The sequence below is a fragment of the Lathyrus oleraceus genome, chromosome 3, assembly GCF_024323335.1.
Source record: "Lathyrus oleraceus cultivar Zhongwan6 chromosome 3, CAAS_Psat_ZW6_1.0, whole genome shotgun sequence".
Lineage (NCBI taxonomy): Eukaryota > Viridiplantae > Streptophyta > Magnoliopsida > Fabales > Fabaceae > Lathyrus > Lathyrus oleraceus.
Genome location: NC_066581.1, coordinates 196697697 through 196720229, shown reverse-complemented (window position 1 = coordinate 196720229; position 22533 = coordinate 196697697). Strand labels below are relative to the sequence as shown.

Sequence of the window (22533 nt, the reverse complement as noted above, 5' to 3'; positions counted from 1 at the left end):
AGGTTGAAAAAAAGTATGTATCACCAATCCCTTTCCCACAAGAAGTACTGAAAAATAAGAAGATTGACGAAGAAGAGCATTCTTTTTTTCAGATAGAGTTGCTTTTTAAAGTTGTTGATGAAACTTATTTTGATTTGTTTTCAGCTGATTTTCCAACTTTATCTGGTTTTGATGATATTTACTCATGTGATGATTGTACTAACACTAACATTTGTACTATTTGTGTTGAGATTGATGCTGCCTTGCAGGGTGATAGTGTAAATGGAGTTGTTTATGTAGCTGAAGCTCTTGACATTCCGGCTTCCCCAAACATACCATCCATTGAACAACCACATTCTATAGAGCCTAAACCACTTCCCGAGGATTCATATTATTCATCAAAGCTTCAACTTAAGCAGAAACATAAGAAGGGAATTTGATGGACATTGGCTGACACTCGTGATATTAGTCATCCCATATGTATGCATAGGATCTTACTTAAAGATGAAATAAAAGTAGTGAGGCAGCCTCGTAATCCTTTGATTCTTGATATTGTAAAAAAGGAGATCATTTTCACACGCCCATTCAACACTTTTACTTATCAAAGATTCTTCTTTGATCCTGGAATACAAGACGAATGCACTAATCAAAATTTCAAGGTCAATAGACACTACCCAAAGCTACTACATGAGAACCCGGCTTTCGAAGAAGAGACTGTAGAAGAACTCTCTTTGGGAAAGGCTTCTTATGCAATCACTTATCCGCCTTGACTCCTCGGGTGTGTTTTTTCCTTTCTCTCACTCTTATTTTATATTTATGCTCTTTCATTGAGGAAAATGCATGTTTTAAGTGTGGGGGGGAATCATTTATTTGTTTTGTTTTCTTTATTTTGTTTTCAGTTTTTCTCTATTTTGGTTTTTGTTTGCTTTCTTAAAAAAAATTGTATGCTTTTTTGTTTGGTTTTTGAGTTACAATTATGAGTAGTTTGCTTAGTTCTCTTGACTAAAGTCTTGTGGTGTGATGTGAAATATTTGTTGTGCATTTTTAGTATGATAGGCAGGACTAAACTCTAAATTGTACATCATTTGTGGTAGATCAATTAACCTTGTGAGATTTTGAGCCTTATATGGATAACATACAAAAATCCATCTCTTTCTTTCTTGTGTGGTTCACTCATGTCTGTTAGTCTCTAGAACTTGAATTGACTCTTGCTGATGCTGTTGTTTACTTGTGCACATTGATATGATAAAGGTAGTTTTGTTTTTTGTTTTTTTAGCCAGTTAGCCAAAAAGTCAACCCTAAAATGATTGCATCCCTTGTTTGAAACCCCCTTGAACCTATTATCCTTTTTTGTTTAAAACTCATTACAAGCCGAGAAGTGAAAAACAATGTTATCACCCTATTCAAAGGGTTGAAAAAGTCTTGTTTGGATTTGTGTGGGGTTGAATAATTATGTTTGCAATATTTCAGAAACTGATAGAAAAAGAAAAGAAAAATGAAAAAGGAAAATAGAGAAGAAAAAAAATAGAAGGATGTATACATGTCAATACATACTCCTTATGAAAAAGAAAAGAAAAAAAAAGGGGGAAAAAAGAGAAATGAGAAAAAAAAATATGAATGAAAACAATTACTATAGAGTTGTTGAAGTAAATGAAATATTTTATAAATTCAACTCCCGCAGTTTCTTTCAAGTCTCTTTTGTCTCTTTGAATTTTAGCCTAGTACCCCCTTAGGATTTATCTCACCCTTACTTTGGCCACATTACAACCAAATAAAAGTCCTTTTGATCTTTGTGTGCATATATTTCAATTGTGGATGTTAGAGTCTTTTCAAGCTTATGGTAGTACTAACTTTCATGTTATGCTTTGAGTGTAAACAGTTAATCTAAACACTTGAGAGTTGAGTGAATAATATCCTGTGAGGATCTTACTATTGTTGATGTACTCTTTGGTAACCTGTTTTCCTATCTGCTTTGAATGTCATAAAAAGTTGCTTACTAACACCATATTCTTAAAGCTCAGACTTAGAACTTTGCTTGCACCTTGTATCTTGATAACCTTTGGAATTGCATGTTTTGTTTGTTCTTATTTTTCTGTTTTGAGTTTTGAATTTACAATTTTGCTCGGAGTGCAAAAGCTCAAGTGAGGGGGAATTTGATCAGTGCATTTTGATGCACTTTCTTCTACTATTATACTTAGGCATTTCCTTAGTTTATTTTACTTATTTTACTATTTTATTATGTTAGATTTAAGTTTATTTTTTGTTTTATTTTATTTTTGTACTTTATTTCCAGTATAAACAATTATTTGATACCTTGTTATTATGTAGATCGTAATTTGGGCTATAGGAATCGGATTGACGTGTTCTAATATGAGTTGGAAAGCTAAGAGAAAGAACTACAAGTTTTATGTTGAAGTCAAAAGCAAATTCAGAATGAAGAATGGTCGAATAATTCACTGAAGTTTCAAACTTAATTAAAATAGTTAGTTTTGACCAGTTTTTGTAATTTTCGAGCCGAATCCTATAAGGGCCCAAATTTTCCTTTTATTATATTAGGTCTTTCACTACTATAGTAATCCTATTTTTGAATTTTGATGATATAATATTGCTTAGAAAATTTCATGGAGAGCTAATTCCCAAAGAGCTGATCTATTGTATTTGAATTCCACTTTGAGGTTTTTATTAATTTCAGTTTAATTGCAATTTCTTTTCAATTCTTCCTATAAACTCATTTGCTTAATTCGATTAATTTCATTTACTTAATTTGATTGTTTCTTATAGGAAAGAGTTGATTAAATTTGATTGTTTGTATGATTTTTAACTATAATCACGTTAGCGTAGCTTTTTCGTTATCGTGTTTGATTAAGTCGTGTTTGCTTAATTTGCGTCTGCTTAAATCCGTTTGCTTAATTCGTAAATTAGGAACATACATCATATAATACCAATTTGCGCTTGTCAGTGGATATTATAATCGAATGGGATTGAATCGGCTAGGGAATTGAAATTATAAGAATCGATGATAAGTCGAAAATCAATATAATCGATTGGCTTATTTATCAATTTTGATTTTACCTTTAATCATATTCGATTTAAGTCTTGAACCTTAAAAAACCCCTTCTTTTTATTCGTTTGGTTATAACATTCAAGATTCCTTGTGATACGATATTCGAGTGTCGCTTTTGTTTTACTACACTTTTAAACTCGTTTTTGGCCCGTGTGCGACAGCGGATCATGAACTCAAATGGATCTTCAATGATGTATCAGATGAAGTTTCAAATCATAAGCATTTGGTTACATGAAAGTTGGGATTGGCCAAGTCCTTTGCATAGGGAATGTTGCATAAATTCTAAGTCTAATTGTCTCATATCAAACCAACAGTCCACACAAGATATTTTTTAGGGTTTTGTTCTTATTATGTACATTAATGGTCAAAGACCACACAAATAAATACAATATACACAAACAAAATATATCACACAATATGGTCCAAGTAGACAAAGTGAGAATGACATTAACATAAACAATTAGAATGGTATGAATAATTAAAAATGAATAAAGCTCAAAAATAAAGTGCATTAAAATAAAGGACTTGAAATTAAATGTTAAGTGTTAATAAGTTAGAAGTTAGTATTGCTTTTGCTTTGCTTTTTTGTTTAAGTCATTCTTTGGAGAACACTCAACCCACTTATCACAAGCATGGATCCTTGAACCAAGACATCTTCCAAAGGAAGGAAAAAAGGTCAAGTTTCCACACAATACCATGAAAGAGGGGAGACTTACAATCTCACTAACTAGAATGTTATGCCTTTGTGTCAAAATTTAGCGCTATGTTAAGCAATCGTAATTAGACTTATGTAAAAGTCACTAGCCTTAGGATATTGAGATATCATAGGTCTATGACATGAATGCATAAAGAATGGGAATGAGATGAAGAGGGAGGGGAAATGGATCAAACTCAAATTGGACAAGAGAGGACTTTTACCAAGTTAAGATCATTCATTCATTTTGGGAGATGGAATGTACATTCCATCAATCCCCTAAATCCAATGATCTTAACCTAACAAAGTCAAATCAACCTTGACCAAGGCCGAACAACACAAGTCAAACTTACAAAGTCAATTAAAATGGCTCTACACAATTAATTTGACATTTAAACAATTAAAACTATTAAAAGTAATGCATTAAATTAAATATGGTTGGTCAATTTCTTAAAACCTCATCAAAACACCAAAGAAATGGCCATGAGATTTATCATAGGTCAAACAAGGTCAAAGGACCTTGGAGAAAAAATTTCAGAATTTTTGGAAACTTAAAAGTATTTTTAAATAATTAAAAATATTCACAAAATCAATTAAATCATAAAAAATATTAATAATGATCCAGAAAATAATTTTAATTCAGAAAGTGAAAGAGGATTTTATTTTAAAAAAATTGGTGAAACTCTCATATTTTTTGGATCAATATTAAAATTAATATGAATTAATGAAAATCAAAGGAATAAAAAATAAAATTAGATAATCAAAAAAACGTGGACCACTTGATCTGCCTCATTAACTGAGGTGGCAGATCAAGTGGTGGAGAGCGCGCGTTCCATGGTGCGCAGTCAAATGTCCACATGTCTGGTAATCATAATGTACGCTCCTGATTAAAACATTTCAAACTCATCTAATGGTTCTGAACACTTCCAGCGCATTACCGGAGCCAAAGGTCGGTCATCTTCTCCGATGACCCTGGCCAGACTGGTTCAATCATCACCACATCATAAATGAAAAAAGAGGGCATGATCTTAAAGATAAAACGACGTAGATTACGAAATTCACCTTAATTTTAACTAACTCCAAATATATAAAGAGATATGTGGAGTTGAATTTTGAGGTGTGTCAACCGAGTTGCTTCGATTTAACCTCAAAACAACTCAATCTTCTTGCCTACATTGGTAGGACTTCAGACAACCAAAGATCCAAGAGAATTGATGAGAATTGAGAGAGAATCGAAGAGAAGAAAAATCTAAAAAAATACCTTCAATGTTGTGCAGAACTGGATCTCTCTTGCTTCAATTCGTGCTTGATCTTGCTTATGGAGCTTGTGGAAGTGGCTTAAGAGTAATAAAAAGCTTTGGATCCTGGAGTTTTTGAATCTCCAAACAGTGAGATTCAAACTCAAATTTCAGTTGAAATTTCTCAGGTTTTCCTTTAAATTGAGAGGGTTTGGAAGATTGGGGGCAAAGCTGGCGCGCAAGGTCCTTTGAATTAAGGCATTGCACCTCTATTTATAGCAATGAAAAGTGTTATTTGGACACTTGAAAAATTCTCCAAATTTGGTAACGCAATGCACATGCTTGCATGGGCGTGTGCCGGCCCATGAAGCAGTTCCTTTAGGTCCACAATCAACTGAAATGAGGTCTACATAAAGCTTGGATGGCAAGGCAAAGTTGTTTGAACATTGAAAGCATTGATCTTGCCAACTGATACAGGCTTGTTTAAGCCATGCGCAGACCTATCAAACTTTGTCCAAAATGAATAAATTAGGACTCTTTGGAAATATTAGACCAAGAGGAACAACTCTTATGTTGAACACTTTTACATTTGGAACTTGTATCATGGTGAATTTTTAGGTGGAAGTTTGGAAATTTTAACATGTTAAAATATTTTCTAAGTGTCAAGCCACATATTCAATTATTCCACCTTGCTTAACTTCTTATGTGAGCTCCAAATAAGAAAAGTGTCTTCATCAAAGTTGTATCTATTTCAAAAACCATAAAAATAGTCACAAATTTGACATCGTTTGGATTTAGGATGAGTAAGTTATGCATTTTTGAAGTTGAGGAAAATCACTTGTTCAATGGAATTGGTCCAAAATGACTTATAATGTATCCTCATATCACATGCTCATAAAATTTGATTTAGCTCTCACTCCAAATATCAAAATTGAAGTAGACATTTTGAAGTTTATTGTGAAACTTGGAAATCTTTCATCTTATAAAAATTGAGCAAGTTATGGCCTTGGGAAGTTGACTTTCAAATTAGGATTTAGACAAAATGACCTATAATGTTTTAACATAGAAAATGATTTTCCAAGAAAAATTAGCTCTAGAACTCAACATGAAAGTTGTTTGGAATGTCATTTAGAGTATCTTTTCTCTTGGAATCATTTTCATATGATGGAAATTGTAGGAGATAGGATCTAGGGAGACCCAGTTTTGATTAGATGAACTCATCTGGCCAACCATCATCAACCATCTTGCTAACTTGCAATTATCTTGACTTTTTAGGCTCATGGTAGATCATATATGCATAAGATGATTAATTTTTAAGTTTCCCTTGAGAAATTTGATCAATTTGTTAAGAAGCTTGTTGAAGAAGTTACTCAAGATACCCAGATGAACTAGGGTTTCCAAGGCAAACCAACTCCAAACTCTTGAAGAATGCTTGATCAAAATAACATGTAAAGATCATGGGGACTCATATATGATGCCTAGAACCATTGTGGATCATTCCTTGGTTGTGATCTTAGCAATGGGGGTCTTAAACCCTAGATGTGGACTTGATAAATCAATGGTGATCATGCCTTACCTACAAAAGAGTTAGGCAAATGCAAAAAAATGATAATATACAAGTATGATACAATCACATAGTGCTTGGTGATCTCTCCCAAAACAAACCCAATGAAAGAGGGGTAAGGAGGATGCCAAGGTATGATCCCAATGCTAATGCAAATGATGAAATTGCATGAGGGATCTTAGGGTCAAAATTGGGGTCTTACACTTATTAGAAATGATATAATGGTGTTGCACATTATGGAGACAAGTTACAATATCATATGTGGATTTCCCCCATGTAGGCTGGATTATATTAGAGTATTCAGGATTAGTTATCCAAGCTACCTCAAACCTAAAAGGACGCAGCCCGTAGTTTTGGAGGGGAAGGTCACACATAAGGAGAATGGGGTTGTGATCAGGACGAAATTTACACAACACCTCAACATATGCATCAGGAAAATCCACGTGCCAAGCAACATTAACTAGGGACCTATCCATCTTGCGATAGACCATTCGATTATCAACACAAGGCATATTCCAAGTTAATTTCCCACTAGTCATATCTACTTCAGCTAAATTACATTTATCAATAACATTCAAAAAAGCAGTTACCCTAGATTGATTAAAACTACCTCCTTTTGTTCACTTGGATGAATGATGTTGTTAAAGTCTCCAATCACCGTCCAAGGACCATCATTAGTGTTCATTTGCCCAATGAGATGGCGCCATAGGTCAAGACGAGAAATTCACATGAGACTAGTATAAATTCCAGTTACATACCAAGAGGAAGTTCCTAGTGATAACTTGATAGTAATTGTATCCATAAAGACATCATACACAATAAGTACAATGTTACTACCATTAGACTTTAACACCCAAATGCCCCCAGATTGAGTATGTGAATCCATGTAGTGAACATTCACATATTCAACTTTATCCCATAAAGATTTGGTCTTATTAAAACTAATGTGTGTTTCCATAACGATTAGAAATCTTGGAGAGTGTTTTCTAATCAATTTCATCATGTGTCTTTTAACCTTATTATTAGAGGCTCTATAGATATTTAGGGAGAGCATGATGACTTCTCTGAAATCTAACACAACTAGTCAAATTGATGGAGGTGACAAAGAAAGTCTCGGACACGATATAACTTATGTAGACGACTCTCATTCAATGGGATTTTCGCGAACAAATTCCTTTTCTGACTAGCACCCTCATCCATAGTGCATTAGTTATTTCCATCTGTCTGACTTGACGTCGGTTCAAAATGCATAATGTCGTATTGTGTGATAGCCTTAAAACTCAAATTTACTATTGGAACAATAGAGGTGTATTTAGCAGTACTAGGCACACCCTTTTGTGATGAGGGTGAATTAAAGGTTGGCCCAGTTTAGTGTGAAGCCCCACTAAGAGCAAGATGTGGTTCCAAAATGGTAAATTTAGCCTTGGCACGCGGGTCCTCTCTGTGTGTTAGCTGATGCACATTTGGGATGGGTCAACTCTTATCAAATTTTCGTTTCTTGGCATCTCTTCTTCCTTTTAAAGAAACGTCAATCTCCTTGATTTTAGAAATCCCCAAATCTCTAGGCACATTATTAATTGTGCTACCATAAGAACAACCGCCTATGTCAGATTATCTGGTGTTTTCTTGCAATCACGGGTGTGATGTCCATAACATTCATAACCAGAGAAAATAATGTGAAGACTTTCATACTGCACGTTATACCATTGGCCATGAACATTGACCTTTTTGACAATCAACAAGATCAGATCAATCTCCACACAAATTCTCGCAAACCTTTTCCTCCCTTCATTCACAGTGTTAGTATCTACCTTAATATGAGTATCCACAACATATGTCAAACCAAGAAGAACACTTTCATCATAATACAATAAGTTAAGTCCTGAAAATCAAATTTAAAGTAGAGTTTTCTCCACTTTTGTGAGATGGGGTGCAAAGTTTGGAGTCCATCGAGCCACTGTCAAGTAATGGTCAAACAACACCCACAAGCCTTCTAACACAATTTTCTCCCTATCTACGAGCAATTCGCACTTGACCATATAGAAACAATTATCAACGTCCATCTCAAAATCTTTAGCTAGTTTCCACATCTTCTTCAACCTACTCTTCATCAAATGATAACCCACGGTCTTCCCAAGAAGTTTAGTGATTAACACCTCCTTTCAAGGATTGAACCGTTCCTGAAAAAACTTTTCATCATTGTGACCTTTGATAGCAATCAGTTTCCTACTTCAAGAAAGACTTTCATAAATCTCCTTTCAATCAAGTTCACTATCTCCTTTACTAAATTAAGTTTGTAACAAAAATAGAATTTAATTTATGCACTCAAAATCTATATATTATATTATGTATATGGTAAATCAATTATAATTATTAGATTATTAAAAATATTTGAATTTATTTAAATTATCTTAAGTGTTACGATTACTATGGGTCAGAATGCCACATGGAGTATGTGGTTATTTTTCTATTGATTTTTGCTTCATTTTTTATCTCAATAGAAGAACAAGTGTGTTTGACCGCGAAAAAATAGTTATGGCATACAGTTGGTTCATTATACAACTACTATTTAAGCGTTACGAGCCTCTTCCTAAAACCCATTCTCTTAAAACTCTTCACTCCTCATTCTTCTTTTGCACTACTCAATCGCCACTTCAGACCCTATCATTCCTGCATGGCGGCGCGTGTATTTCAACTCATGGATCAACAATTTCCTCTTCACTCTGGTAATTTCATCATTTCTTTTACTGCTTCCGATCATTCATGCATGGCTGCGCGTGTGTTTCCGATCATTCTTTCTTGATTTCAAACAACAATGAAACTACATTTTCCTTTCTTTCTTTCAATCTTTTCTTTCCTTATTTACGTTCTTTATCTTTATCTAAATCAATTTCAGATTCTAAATTCGACGAAAACATCACAGACTCGGATGTTCTACATGAGATTGATAATTTCATTCATCGAGCTGAGATGCAGGCATACGCTTCTGTGTTGCGTACTTTCATATACAAAACCAACGATCTCAATCAGGTATATGTATATATATATATATATATATATATATGATATATGATATATGATATAATAACTTTTGTTTTTACGTAATTTATCAGGAAAAGCAAAATTTGATAATTAGTCTTCTAAAAGAACTCAAGATTTCAAACGATGAACACAAGGAGGTTCTTGCTGAGATTAAAAATGATGAAATGATCCATCTCGTTAGGTATTGTTATACTTTGTAAATATTGTAATAGAAAAAGGTCTAATTTGCTTCTTATAGTATTTGTGTTACAATGTTAACTTGATATGAAAAATGCAATCAGGGAGTGGAAATCTTTTGACACTTTTTCACCTGAAAAGGGCATCAAATCACCCTTTCCAACAGATTCAGCTTCCCAACAGGTAATCAACATTGTCTTGTGAATGTGATCATGTACATACAATCTAGTATTCATGCATTAATGCTTCGATAACTCGGAATGTCGGCAATTGTAAATAGTGTTGCAGTCACGGTTGCAATGTTTCGCGATTCAATGTGGCGTCCATTGCATGTAGTTGCTGACCTTTGTTTATTAAAACAGATGAATAGATTCCTTAAGCTAAAAGCCTATAGTGGCACGACTACAATTGAATCCTTTATATTCCAGAAAATGCAAAGGAGAAACATTTATTGTTGATGTTGATTTTTGTTCTTTTTTGCTGTTACCAATTTTGGTTACAGGATCAACCATTGTCCAGTTTATCTTCAGTGGAATCTGTGCAGGATCCTTCTGTGGAACCTGCAAAAGCAGCACCTAAAGATCCACTGATAGGGAAGAAAGTTTGTACTAGATGGTCATCGCCTAACGGCCCTTTTTATGAGGCTGACATAACAGAGTATGACCCTGCCAAGGTAATTTTAGAAGTTTATAGCTCTTAAGATCCTTAATCAGATTGCTATGTTTTTTATGTTTATACCCTTAATTAAAATCATTTGTAAAGTTTTTAAAATTTGGTCAAAATCTGAATTTTATTCATTTGCAGGGCACGTATAAAGTGGTCTATGGTGCTAATACACCAAAGGAGTTTTACTATTGGGTTGATCTGAAAAAGGTATTTACATATTTGGTTACATTGAATGAAGCAGCAGCAAACAAATATGACTAGTGAACATTACCGTCCATGGAGTAAATTGTAGTTTTAACTTTTAAGTTCCTTTGCATCTCATGATAATAAATAACTATTGTTAGGCGCTAGTCCTGAGTTTATGTGATGAATAATGATCAAGTAGATTTTGTAGTACCTTTGTTTACACATGATGAATAACCTTTTTATATTTGTTCCAAAATGAATGCCAACAGATCTTACCAGAGCATGTAGAATGGGAAGGGGCTGATCATGTACCAAGTACTGTCGAAGAAAATGAAGACAGTGACAATGATAATGCAGGTTTGGGAATCAAGAGAATATGTTTTAAGTTTCATTGCTAGTAACTTAATATTATTCATACTTGTATATATTTGATTCAATGTGCAGAAGAAAAGGTGAAGAAAGGTGTAAAAATGAGTATAAGGTGTACTCAAACCCTTACCAGACCAGCAGTACCCAAAAGTAAAAGTAAAAGTAAAAGCAAAGCTTCAAAAACGAAAGAAAGTGAGTATACTGTAATCTAAGTTGTATGGATGGACTGATAATTTCAGTTTTTAACATTTTATTGTTTGTGTGTATCGCAAACAAATTAAATATTCTAGTAGTAGTATGATTGTAATCAGATAATAATGCATGTCTCTTATTTATTTTACAGGTGCATGAAGTGTGTCCTTGCATGGGAAATTAACTGAGGAAGAATGAATCTACAGAAATTTAGGGAAAGAAACCATCTTTAGTTTTTTAGAACAGTTCTGTTAAGTGCAATTACTTTAATTGATTTTCCTTTAAGCTTTCTGCATACACATTTGCAATCTTTTGGATCAGCCTTCACATCTTTAGTTTTTTAGAACAGTGTTCTGTTAAGTGCAATTACTTTAATTGATTTTCCTTTAAGCTTTCTGTATACACGTTTGTGATCTTTTGGATCAGCGGTCACATGTTATCTTGCATCTTTAATCCATTGTGTCTTGACTGTCTTTTGAGTATTAGTAGTGAAAACCATTTTCATCTTTAAAAAAAGGGTAAGATTTAATTTAGTACTTGAAAAAAAATTAATATAATTTGTAGTCTCTGAAAAAAAATATTGAAAAATAATGTTAATAGATAAAATAAGATGAGAAACACCAATCATATTAAATAATAAATCATGTGTCTGAAAATGGACGATGGTTCATTTGCCGATATGGATCCGATCAATAGTGACGATGAAGTATGTTATGGACCGGTCACACCCCTCTCCATCTGATACTCTGGGTCAAATATATGAATTGGTTGTTCGGTTGCACTTCTAGAATTTTTTCTTGAATACTAAACTATCATATACTCAGTCGCAAGTATTAATATCTCAAACACATCCTACTGTCATCTGCATTCCACACCTGAAAAATAACGAGCCAAATATTTTTTTCCCTATATAAGGAATGACAGCCAAATATTTTTTTCCCTATATAAGGAATGACGCATTTATTTTTCTCCCCTATATAAGGAATGCCGCATTTTCATGTAACAAGTTTTGAAGATAATTTGAATATTTTCTACTCATTCATATACTGACTTCAATGTCGAAATATTACCCTTGCAACTTCCGCAATTCCAAAATCACATTAAAAATGACTTTTTTACTATTCATGTTAACCACCAGCGTCATGATGTGGAGAATTATATTAAGAGTCCAAAATTCCGCTATAAGACTACTATCATCACCAATGTTAGCATAAAACCACTAGTACAATTTCCTCTATTAATGAAATTTGAGTTTTGTGATGAAAAGCATCGACGTTGACCTTAAAAGGGCTTGAGCCTAAATTCTTTACTTTGGACATATCATTTTAGAATTCATAGGACACTTCACAATTTTTGTAAAATGTATATAAATATAGTTTTAAGATTCGAGTTACATCTAAAACAGTGTGATATGATGTCATATTACGTCTTTTACTTTTACGCTATAGATATATAAGAATTTAAATTTCTAAATATACTAATGTTTTAAGTTGTTAAATTCAATTTTCATTTAGTTCCAACTTTTCTCATATTAAAATGATCGTTCACAAGATATGCATGGTTTTTCTTTTAGAGATTCTTGATCACCTTTAATTTTAAGATTTCACCTTTTAATTTTAAAATTATATTCTTTTAGAAGGAGGTTTTTTTTAAAGCATTCAAAGCCTATTCATGCATTTTTTTTGAAATATGTTTGATAATTCATAGTAAGAATGTATAGATTAGGAATTATAGTCACTCACTTCCATGTCTTTGTCTTTGTGTCCTATTAAACACAAATGAATGATTTCATCTTCATCGAAGTTGGTGTAGGAGTCTCGTCATCCCACTTTTTTGGTGGATTTTACTTTCTAAATTTTACTAAATTCTTGTCAGAATGTTTAAGACTGTTTTTCTCATATATCGATTGTAGTGTCTAATGAACAATCTTATCTCTTCATCCTTTGAAAAGTATTCAAAAGTGTCATTGTCATCATCCTTACTTTTGGTCTTAGAAGTAGAGGCTTTCAAGGATAAAAAAATTCTCATCTATACTCTTTTCTATCCTTCTGATAGTTCCTTCACTTGTTTCAAGTCTCTTCTGCTCGTGTTTGTGCTTTTTCAACTTGCTGAAAAGAGTTGACATGTTAAGAGTCTTTAGGTCTTGAGATTCTTTAATTACAGTAACATTTGGTTGTCATTCTCTACACATAGATCTTAGAATTTTATTAACACAGTCTTAATTAGAAGTGTGCTTACCCAGATTTTCTATTTTGGTAACTATGTGATAGGATCATATTTGTATATAGGCAAGGGATTCTTTGGACTCCATGCGAAAGAGTTCATACTCTTTTGCCAAAGTATTAACCTTAAGTTGCTTAACATCTCCAATTCCCTTATGGAGAACTTGAAACACGTCTCACATTGCTTTAGCATTCTTACAATGTGATCTAGAGAATTATACATTAAAGCACAAAGCAGAGATAAGTATATTTTTGGCCTTCAAATCGTACGACATTTTTTTAATCTTATCATCATCCCAATCCTTGAGGGGTTTCCTTGTAGAGAGGTAGGCGACAGTCCTTTTAGGGATAAAAGGTTCTTCTTCAACTATGATCTGTAGTTGTATGTCAATTGACATGAGATACACATTCATACAGTCTTTCCAACACACATAATTTTCTTATATACACCTTTAGGGTCTTTCTTCACTATATTCAGACGTTTACGGTCGTGATACCTTGATCAAAAGATCAGGCTCTTGATGCCACATGTTGGTGGATATGGTGGTAGGATAGTCTAGAAGGGGGTTTGAGTAGACTATCAGTTTAACAAAATGAAAAATTAGAGTTTTCAAAGTTTTCAGTGAAAGTAGAATTTATTAAAAAAAGTATTTCTAAATAGTGCATAATTAGATTAATTATACAAAATGGCTCAAGGATTACAAACAAATGAGTGATGTGACGATAAGAAGTGGCATTTGTAAGTGTTGTTGACTTAACATTTAGGTTTCGGCATAACAAAGCTTGCATTATCTTTTTGCACTTAGGCACACAATATGCACACAAAAAAAGATGCATTCTGATATGCATCTCCAGATGCTATGGCCATTTTTGAATTTTCAAGATGGTAAAGAAGCAGTTCTTTAAAGATCAACCCTCATAATAAATAACATAAAGTGTCTAAAAAAATAGTATAAATATTAAATAATGAATTTTTATTTACTCACCTTAAAAAGTTTGGTAGAGTTACCCATAGTGTAAAGTGCATTGAAAACTTTTAAAATTTAAACTATTAAATAAATTATTAAATGTAATAAAATGAAATATCATTATTTAATTGGTGGAAGGTACATTACGCAACTTTTTGTGATCGGGTAGAGAAGATGTCCTCATATCGAATCATCTAACAAAAGAAGGAAATTTCTTATGGCACCCTATGGGGTGGAAAAACACCCTATGAAAAATTGAAATTGCTCCTCAGATTCTAGAGATGCATCTCCGAAATATTTTAAAACACACACAATATCTTCCAATCTGAAAGGCATTTTACACGTTTATTGTTCCAGAGATGCATCTTCGTTTAGGATTTACGGATATGCATCTTTGTACCCTATCAGAACAGATCAAATTATATTTGTTTTAAGGGTTACGCATATGAAAGTGGTGATTTATAAATGTTAAGTATCATGTTATAGCATGAATTTAAACAACACATTCAATATGCAAAAAGTGAAATATATAAATTCAGATGGTCCAAAAATGACATGTATAAGTAAAGTCAAAATACACTATAAAGTAGAATGAAGTAAAAATAAAATACAATTAATAATGTATCCAAAGTGCAATTACTATATACTACTGCTTATGCCAGACTACAACTCATCTGCCTCCTCGTGCTCCTTGGCGTCCACTACCCCCGTCCTCCGACGCTATATTTGATACATCAATGTCTATCATGCCTTCGTCATAATGCCATCTAGAGTCTGTCTCACCTCATAACCATCAGGGATGATTTCTTTGTCAATGTTTGCCTACGTAATATCCATCATGCGACGGCATCTAGGCAAGACATCATGAGAATGATCTAACTGTGTCTGCTCCTCCTCTACTATCTCTTAATGAGTTGACCTCGGTGGATCTCATAGAGTTGTCTAAACCATATACTGATGTGACACCTCGAAGAACCACCCGATGTACCTGTCGACGTAGCTCTGGTTGCTTTCTCTTATGGTACTTTGTGCCTCATCTGGTACCATATGACTAATATAATCATCAAACATGGAATCCATCTCTCTATGTGTCATAGAAGGAGGAGAGGAGACAACATGTTATTTGAGAATGGTTTGAGTGTAGTCGAATTGCCACATCACGCGCTCAGGAAGAAGAGGAGCAGCGAGACATGATCTGCAAGCCAACCATCCTAAGTATATCATTATATTGTCAAATGGTTGTGTCTCACGGTGATCGAAATAGTTGTTAAAGTGCATGCCATCGACAACCAAGTGGTCAAGATACACTTTGAATGACTTTATCGTCTGGTTCCCTCTGAGCAGGGCAAATGCAAACGCATACAACATATCCTCAGTATAAGTTAGCATACAAGACCAACCAAAGATGCGCAAAATGTGTAGGAGGATCCAAGCCTGAAAAGTTTGAAACACATTAATCATCAATAAAGGCGTTGCAAAAATATAATGAAAATAACACTAAAACATTAAAAGACCTCAGTAGTGTGATGTTGCATGTGACCTGCTTCATCTTTCACCTACAGTCATTTGATAACTTCGAGTACGAGTAGACCAAATAAGCCTTCCCATGTTGTACTCATGGATCCACTCGAAGTCCTCGAAGTACCATAGGTAGATAACATTTGTATAAGTGGCACTTTTGTCCTAAAAAATTGTAGTATCAACCAAATATAACATGTATGCTCTCATAACATACACTTTATGCAGTCCCACATGTTTGTCATCACCTCTAGCCTGCTCATCTCTAAAGAGCTCATCTATAAATACCTTTTTCAAAAATTTAAACCTAGCATGAGCCCCTCTAGTTTTTTCCATCTCCCTTATGGAAGCCTTTGGGTCAACTCTTAGATAGTCTAACATCAACTCGATGGCCTCATCTTTGTTAATCTTCCCGAGATCTAGAAGTTTCCCCCGAATCGGAACATGCAACAAACACGGCACATCCTCGAGTGTGATATACATCTCACCAAGCGGGAGATGAAATAATGAGGTCTCGGTGTGCCATCTCTCCACGAATGCATTAAGTGTCACGTGGTTGACCATGATATAATTGGTCATGCACAAGTTCTTCATACCATATAGGGACAAAGCTGCTTGAAACCACTCCTCATTCGGCTGAGGAAAACTAGTAATCTTCCACCCGTGGTTAATAAAGTTCAGCGGATCACAGTCTTGCAGAAAAATAAATCAATGTCAAAAATTATAACATAATAATAAATATAAATTAAAAAGAATGAATTCAACTAATGTTACCTTTCCGTTCCTGATATGTTTGGTAGTATGGTCTAGGTACATAGGCAGTAGTTACAACTCTACATGGTCTGATCCAAATGCATGATGTGACTCTGGCTCATCATCCTCGTCATCCGAAGGTGGCACTGACTCATCAGCCGGAGGTGGCACTGGCTCAAAAGCATCATTAGTCTGAGGTGGCATTGGTGCCTCAGGTACCACCGGTGACTCGGGTACCTCTGACGCCTAAATATGTGATATATGTCGCATGTCGGGGGATGGAGACAGTGATGCATTGGTATGTGAAATTCGTCTCCTACGGAAAGAAGAAAATCGAGAAGCATGAGCCCTAGAAGTAAATGTCTCTGCATGGCTAGATTGAATATGAGCCTCTGAAACCTGACTACTCTCCCTCTGCACTAATGCATGTTGTGCAATCCTCTCATATCTTAGTTTGTCGTCTCTATCAACCATAATGCATGTAAGTAAATCAAACAATCACTACAAGCAACCATAGAATCAAGAAAAGCAACAAAAAAACTGATAATTTACGGAGATGCATCTCCGGGTACTCTAGGAATCCAAACGTTGAGAAATTTCAGAGATAAATCTCTGAAATTTTCTACAACTTTTAAGGTTCGTCAATGGCGGTGATAATGCAGACCGCCAAACTCCAAAAATAATGGTTGATCGTTATTTTCAACCAACAAACATATTTTACAATATGTATAAACTATCGTTCATGCAATTTCTACTCATTTCTTACCTAAATCATCAATTTTTACTCATTTACACAAAAACTCAAAACACTTTCAAAACATCGAAAACTTACAAATTTAGAGTTTACTTCCGTGTTGGATGATGCCTCTGATGTACTTGATGTTGATTGAAGAACCTTTGAACTTGATTGCTTGACTTTAGAATTTGTTGATGGATTTTTTTTGAGAGATTTTGAAGTTTTTAAAAGTTTTTTTAGAAATGAGGAATGAGAAGGATTCCGACGCGATTTAAGCTTCAATACTTTTCGAAGATGCGTCTCCGAGATATATATGAAGATGCATCTTCAGAATTTTTTAACGTTAACTTAGCATTCTTTGTACGCATGGTGCATCCTAAGATGCATCTCCTCAATCTGATGATATTTTAGTATTTTTAATTGGTGCACTAATAATATATATGACACATTAAGAATTTCCCCAAAAGAAATGAAAGAATGACACTTTTTCCGTCTCATAATGAGTGACTCATTTGAAATTTAAAAAAAAAAATCCAAAATGAATAACCTATTTTAATTTTCAATGCATTTGTTACAATTCTATTCATCATTCTTGATAAATGGTACTTTAATAAAAATATTATTCTCTCTTTAGTTTATTCATTATTTTTTTAATATTATATGAAATAATAAACTAAATCTCACAATGGGATGGGACGGAGGGAGTAGGAAATTGTGCACACAAAAAGCCCATAACGAGTGTCCAAAAAAGAAAGAAGCCCACACTATATATAGATTATTTTAAAACTTGGAATGCACGCCTCCCTCTCAAAGCCAAACGTACCTCATAAGACTCTTCCACTCCTTGCCGCTACATATTCTACTTCTCTCAGTTCGTTTTGCACTCTCTTCTTTTTTCACACTATCCTTGCACTCCATTTCCGATTTCACACTCGTTCAGAAACTCCATGTCTCAACCACACATTGATCACATCATCAGCGTGAAACGCGAATTGAATATTAGTATGAGAGATGGTAATAACAACAATGACGATGAAAACAGCCACGGCGACGACGTTGATTATCAAACTCCTAACGGCCGTCGAGATCTCCGTTCTCGCTACCTCGCCGTCAAGAACATGATTCACGGTGGTAATTCAATATTATTTTACAGTGGCTCAGTTTTGTATTGCGTTCTACGAGTTTGATATTTGACCTATTTGTGTTTTGTAATCTTCCTCATTGATGCGGAAATGAGAAAACGACTGCATATTCTGAGTTATTGTTGCCGTTTATGTACTTTCGATTTTTTATATCTATTTTCTGAGTAACAATGAAATACAGTTCAAAACTTATTTGCTTTTTCACGGTATGGATTTTTCGCAGATGAACAAGAAAATATTGCAAAGACTGACTCTGAAGTATTTGGTTCGATCTTCAATGAAATTGAGAACTTACACCAATCAGGTATTAATTTCTCGGATTTTAATTGATTATTGTTTTGTTTAATTGTTTATTTTGACGGCTTTTATGGTTTTAAATTGGGGACCATCAAGCGGCTGCAATATTGCTGCTAAAATAGTATCCTTATTTCTATTAGATTGAAATTGCGGTGTGATTGCAAATCACAATAAAAACCGTATCATAATGCCACAACGCTAAGGCCGCAAACGGTTGAATTATAACGCTGGAACGGTCGCATACGCTCGCAAAAACTATTTGGTCTATCTTTCTTCCTATTTATATCATAGATTTAAAATATGTTTTAAAAGGATTAAAAATATTTAAAATAAGAAATGAAAAATATGTGAAACATAAAATAAATAATAAAGTATAATATTTTATCTTCATAAAATATAAATTCACTTCGCAATGATTGCAATCCGCATTATAACAACTACAATAACCGCAACCGCAGTGGCCGCAACCTCTTCTGCAACCACAATTTAAAACATATACCCTTGTGCCATATGTATGATGAGACTAAAAAGTTCGGAGAATTTAGTTTTGTATTTGAATTATAGAAATAAAGATCTGATAGCGTGTGTTTGCGCGGACGCATATGTAATTAGATTCAATTATACTATTTCTAGTCCTTATTATAAGAGAAATTTCACTTTTTAAATTCATTGAATGATTGATGTATTTGGTCTATATATGGATCAGATACATTAATTATTAAATGAATCTAAAAAATAGATCTTTTCTTATAATAAAGACCAGAGGGAGTATCATTTTATTCGATTATTATGTCATGTTGAATGTCTTTCATAGATAGAAATAGTGAATATTTATCCAATTAGAAATATTGATAAGTTAAATCATTGCATTAGAAATATTTAGAAATATTTTTTAAATGTTCAACATATAATGTGTCATTGAAACTAAAATGGATAAGAAATTAAATTATCCTTAGAAACTGTAACATATTGAAGGAGATGATTCATGTCTAGGCAAAGAGTGATGTGTTATCTTTTCATCATCAAAATTCTGTATGAGTATAATGAAAGGATATGCCTTTTTCTTCTTTAAATTTCCCCTCTTTAAATAACTAGATATGTGTCGTTATTTTTCATACATATATTGGTTAACTGGTCTGTCTTTTTTCAGTCACAAAAACAAGAGAACAAGTAGCTGATGCACAGGCACTTTTGGACATAACCAAATCCTTGGTAGTGTCTGCAAAAGGTCATTCTAGTAATGGACTCACTCCTTCAGCCTTTGTTACCCACATTATTGAAAAATTTGGAAAACGAGGTGGAACAAGTACTAGCAGAGAAGATTGCAACTCAATAGCTTGGAAGGAGATTGGAGTTGCAGTTTCAAGTGTTTTTGGAGGGGGATATGGGTGTTCTACAATGTAATGTCCATGTATGAAGAATATTTGTCTGGCAGTTTGTTTTTGCCAATATACTTAATATCTCTTGGAATATTGCTTTTTTTTTTTTCAATTTTGCTTTCTCAGGATTGGCCCAATGGATACTAAAATAAAACAGAAGAGGGTTTGTAGAAAAAAGCGTTTGAAGCCAACTGAATTGGCACGGCCGGAACAGGTAAAACTTCTTTGATTATGCATCTTTTGCTAGGAAAAAATACAATACAGAAAATATAAAAGGTATTCATTAGATGTTGAGAGTAGTTAATGATGCATCCCTGATTGTTTTCGATTTTCACCTGGCCTCTAGCGGTCCTTCAATCACCCATTTATTTGTTGTAGGATAGTCACAGATTTGTGCCTAAGTCGAAAATGGAATTAATACAACAGAGAATTTTTTTTCTTTACTAGTGTTCTGAATGTGGAAATGCAGCATCTGTTATAACTTATAATTATGATATACTAATCTTTCTTCCAATTTTTGCATTAAATCCTCTTGCAGCTTGTTGAAGGTTCAAGAGAAGAGAGAAATGATACGGATAAAACCATGTTAACTATGTTTAACATCTTAAGGAAGAATAGATCTGTCAAGCTTGAAATTTTGGTTTTGAATAGGAACTCTTTTGCACAAACGGTAGAGAACTTATTTGCTTTATCTTTTTTAGTCAAAGATGGGCGGGCTGAAATTAAAGTAGACAAGGCTGGACGTCATCTAGTTTGTGAGCCACTTTGAAAATGTTTACTCTAATGTTCTCTTAAAATTTATCATACTTCACTCTTGATTTTAACTTGATCTTTTCTTTGAGGACTTGTACTTTCTCAGCACCAAGGAATGCTCCTGCCGCAAAATTAGTTATTTCTAAGGATGTTGCTTTGAGCCACTTTGTGTTCAGACTTGACTATATTGATTGGAAGGTATTGCATAGAATTTTATGTAAATTAACTTGTAACTTTTGTGTGCAATAACAACTTATAACTTTTTTATACTTCATTGCTGTTCTATTTGAATCTTAAAAGTGGAGTTGTTACACCTTTTCAATCAAACAGTAGGTATTTTAAAATTTTATTGAACTTGAGTCTTCCTCTAAATTTCTTTTACATGATTTTCAATTAGAAGCAAAACATTCAAGAGAAAGGGAGCTCCTTAGTCAACTAATTTCTGTTATGTTTTGATTCTGTACTCGGTGAACTTTTGCTGAACAAGCTTGTGAAACTTCAATCTAAATTTTTGTCATCTATTCTTCTACTATTTTTCTTGAATTCTCAGTTGATGGTTCGCTCTGTTGTTGGGGAGGAGTTGATGCCTCATAGGACTATTCAACCACAAACTTAGAGTGGATCAGTACCTGCAGTGCACTAGTTTGAAGACTGAAATTTATGGTGCTATTATAATGTACAAATTTATGATGTACAGAGTATATAGACATTCTGCACGAGTTTATGGTTTACAAATTTTGCTTTGTCCATCATATGTCTAGATTACAAACTCATTTCAACAGTGATGATGGTGCTTTCATTTTGATTTCGTCTGTGCTTTTGGCATGAATCAATAGCAGGGTGGTTCTGATTTTCAATTTAAACATTTAAAATATGAATAAGATGTTAGGAATTAAGAGTTGAATACTAGTGGTGTGAGTGATAAAATATCAATTGGAGTCTTTGCAATCAATTGTCTTTCATTTTGCGGACAAGCTAGATTCCCATGAAATACCATTTTGATTAATGATTTCTTTTGGTGGAACATGATATCGCGTTTTATTTTGAAACTAGTTAAACTATCCGTGGAAATTAAAATATATAGTCCAATTATTTTTTAATATAATATATTTAAATTTAGTGACCGAGTAGGTTTTAAAATTTAAGAGTAATATGCTTAATTTTAATTGTATTTAAAATAAGAGTATTATTTAGAAGTATGAGAATTTATATTGGTTTAACTTTTAAATTTGTTAAATATTTAAAAATACTAATAATGTTTTTGTTGTGCTCTATAAAATTTAATAAATTTAAAGAGATGTATCACAATTTACCTTAAAATAGAAATCATATAATTTTTTAATATATTTCATGTGTTAGTGAAATTTTTTATATTTTTATTATAAATTTTATTATTAATTAATAATTTTTATTATAATTATAGTATTTAGCATTTCTACCGTACATACATATATATATATATATATATATATATATATATATATATATATATATATATATATATATATATATATATATATATATATATATATATATATATATATATATATATTACTTTTAAAACATGAAATTATGCCATACACAAATGAATTAT

General features: G+C 33.2%; 2 protein-coding genes across 3 annotated transcripts; both read left to right on the top strand.

The window, feature by feature from the left end:
* Nucleotides 1-9102: 9102 nt before the first annotated feature.
* On the top strand, nt 9103-11466 carry LOC127129066 (protein EMSY-LIKE 3). Its single transcript, XM_051058384.1, has 9 exons — nt 9103-9265; nt 9436-9569; nt 9653-9762; nt 9863-9941; nt 10261-10431; nt 10563-10631; nt 10880-10967; nt 11055-11171; nt 11323-11466. Exons 1-9 carry the CDS (start codon nt 9214-9216, stop codon nt 11328-11330), a joined length of 828 nt encoding a protein of 275 aa, XP_050914341.1. The 5' UTR covers nt 9103-9213; the 3' UTR covers nt 11331-11466.
* A 6714-nt stretch (nt 11467-18180) lies between these two features.
* Nucleotides 18181-21797, top strand: LOC127129065 (non-structural maintenance of chromosomes element 4 homolog A). 2 transcript variants are annotated; one of them, XM_051058383.1, is made up of 7 exons: nt 18181-18496; nt 18734-18814; nt 19958-20207; nt 20313-20400; nt 20725-20941; nt 21046-21137; nt 21490-21797. In XM_051058383.1, the coding sequence occupies exons 1-7, from the start codon at nt 18316-18318 to the stop codon at nt 21553-21555; spliced, it is 975 nt and encodes a 324-aa protein (XP_050914340.1). In that variant the 5' UTR covers nt 18181-18315; the 3' UTR covers nt 21556-21797. The 2 variants fall into 2 exon arrangements, with proteins under 2 accessions (XP_050914340.1, XP_050914339.1); XM_051058382.1 differs by having other exon boundaries at nt 18181-18499.
* Nucleotides 21798-22533: the final 736 nt, after the last annotated feature.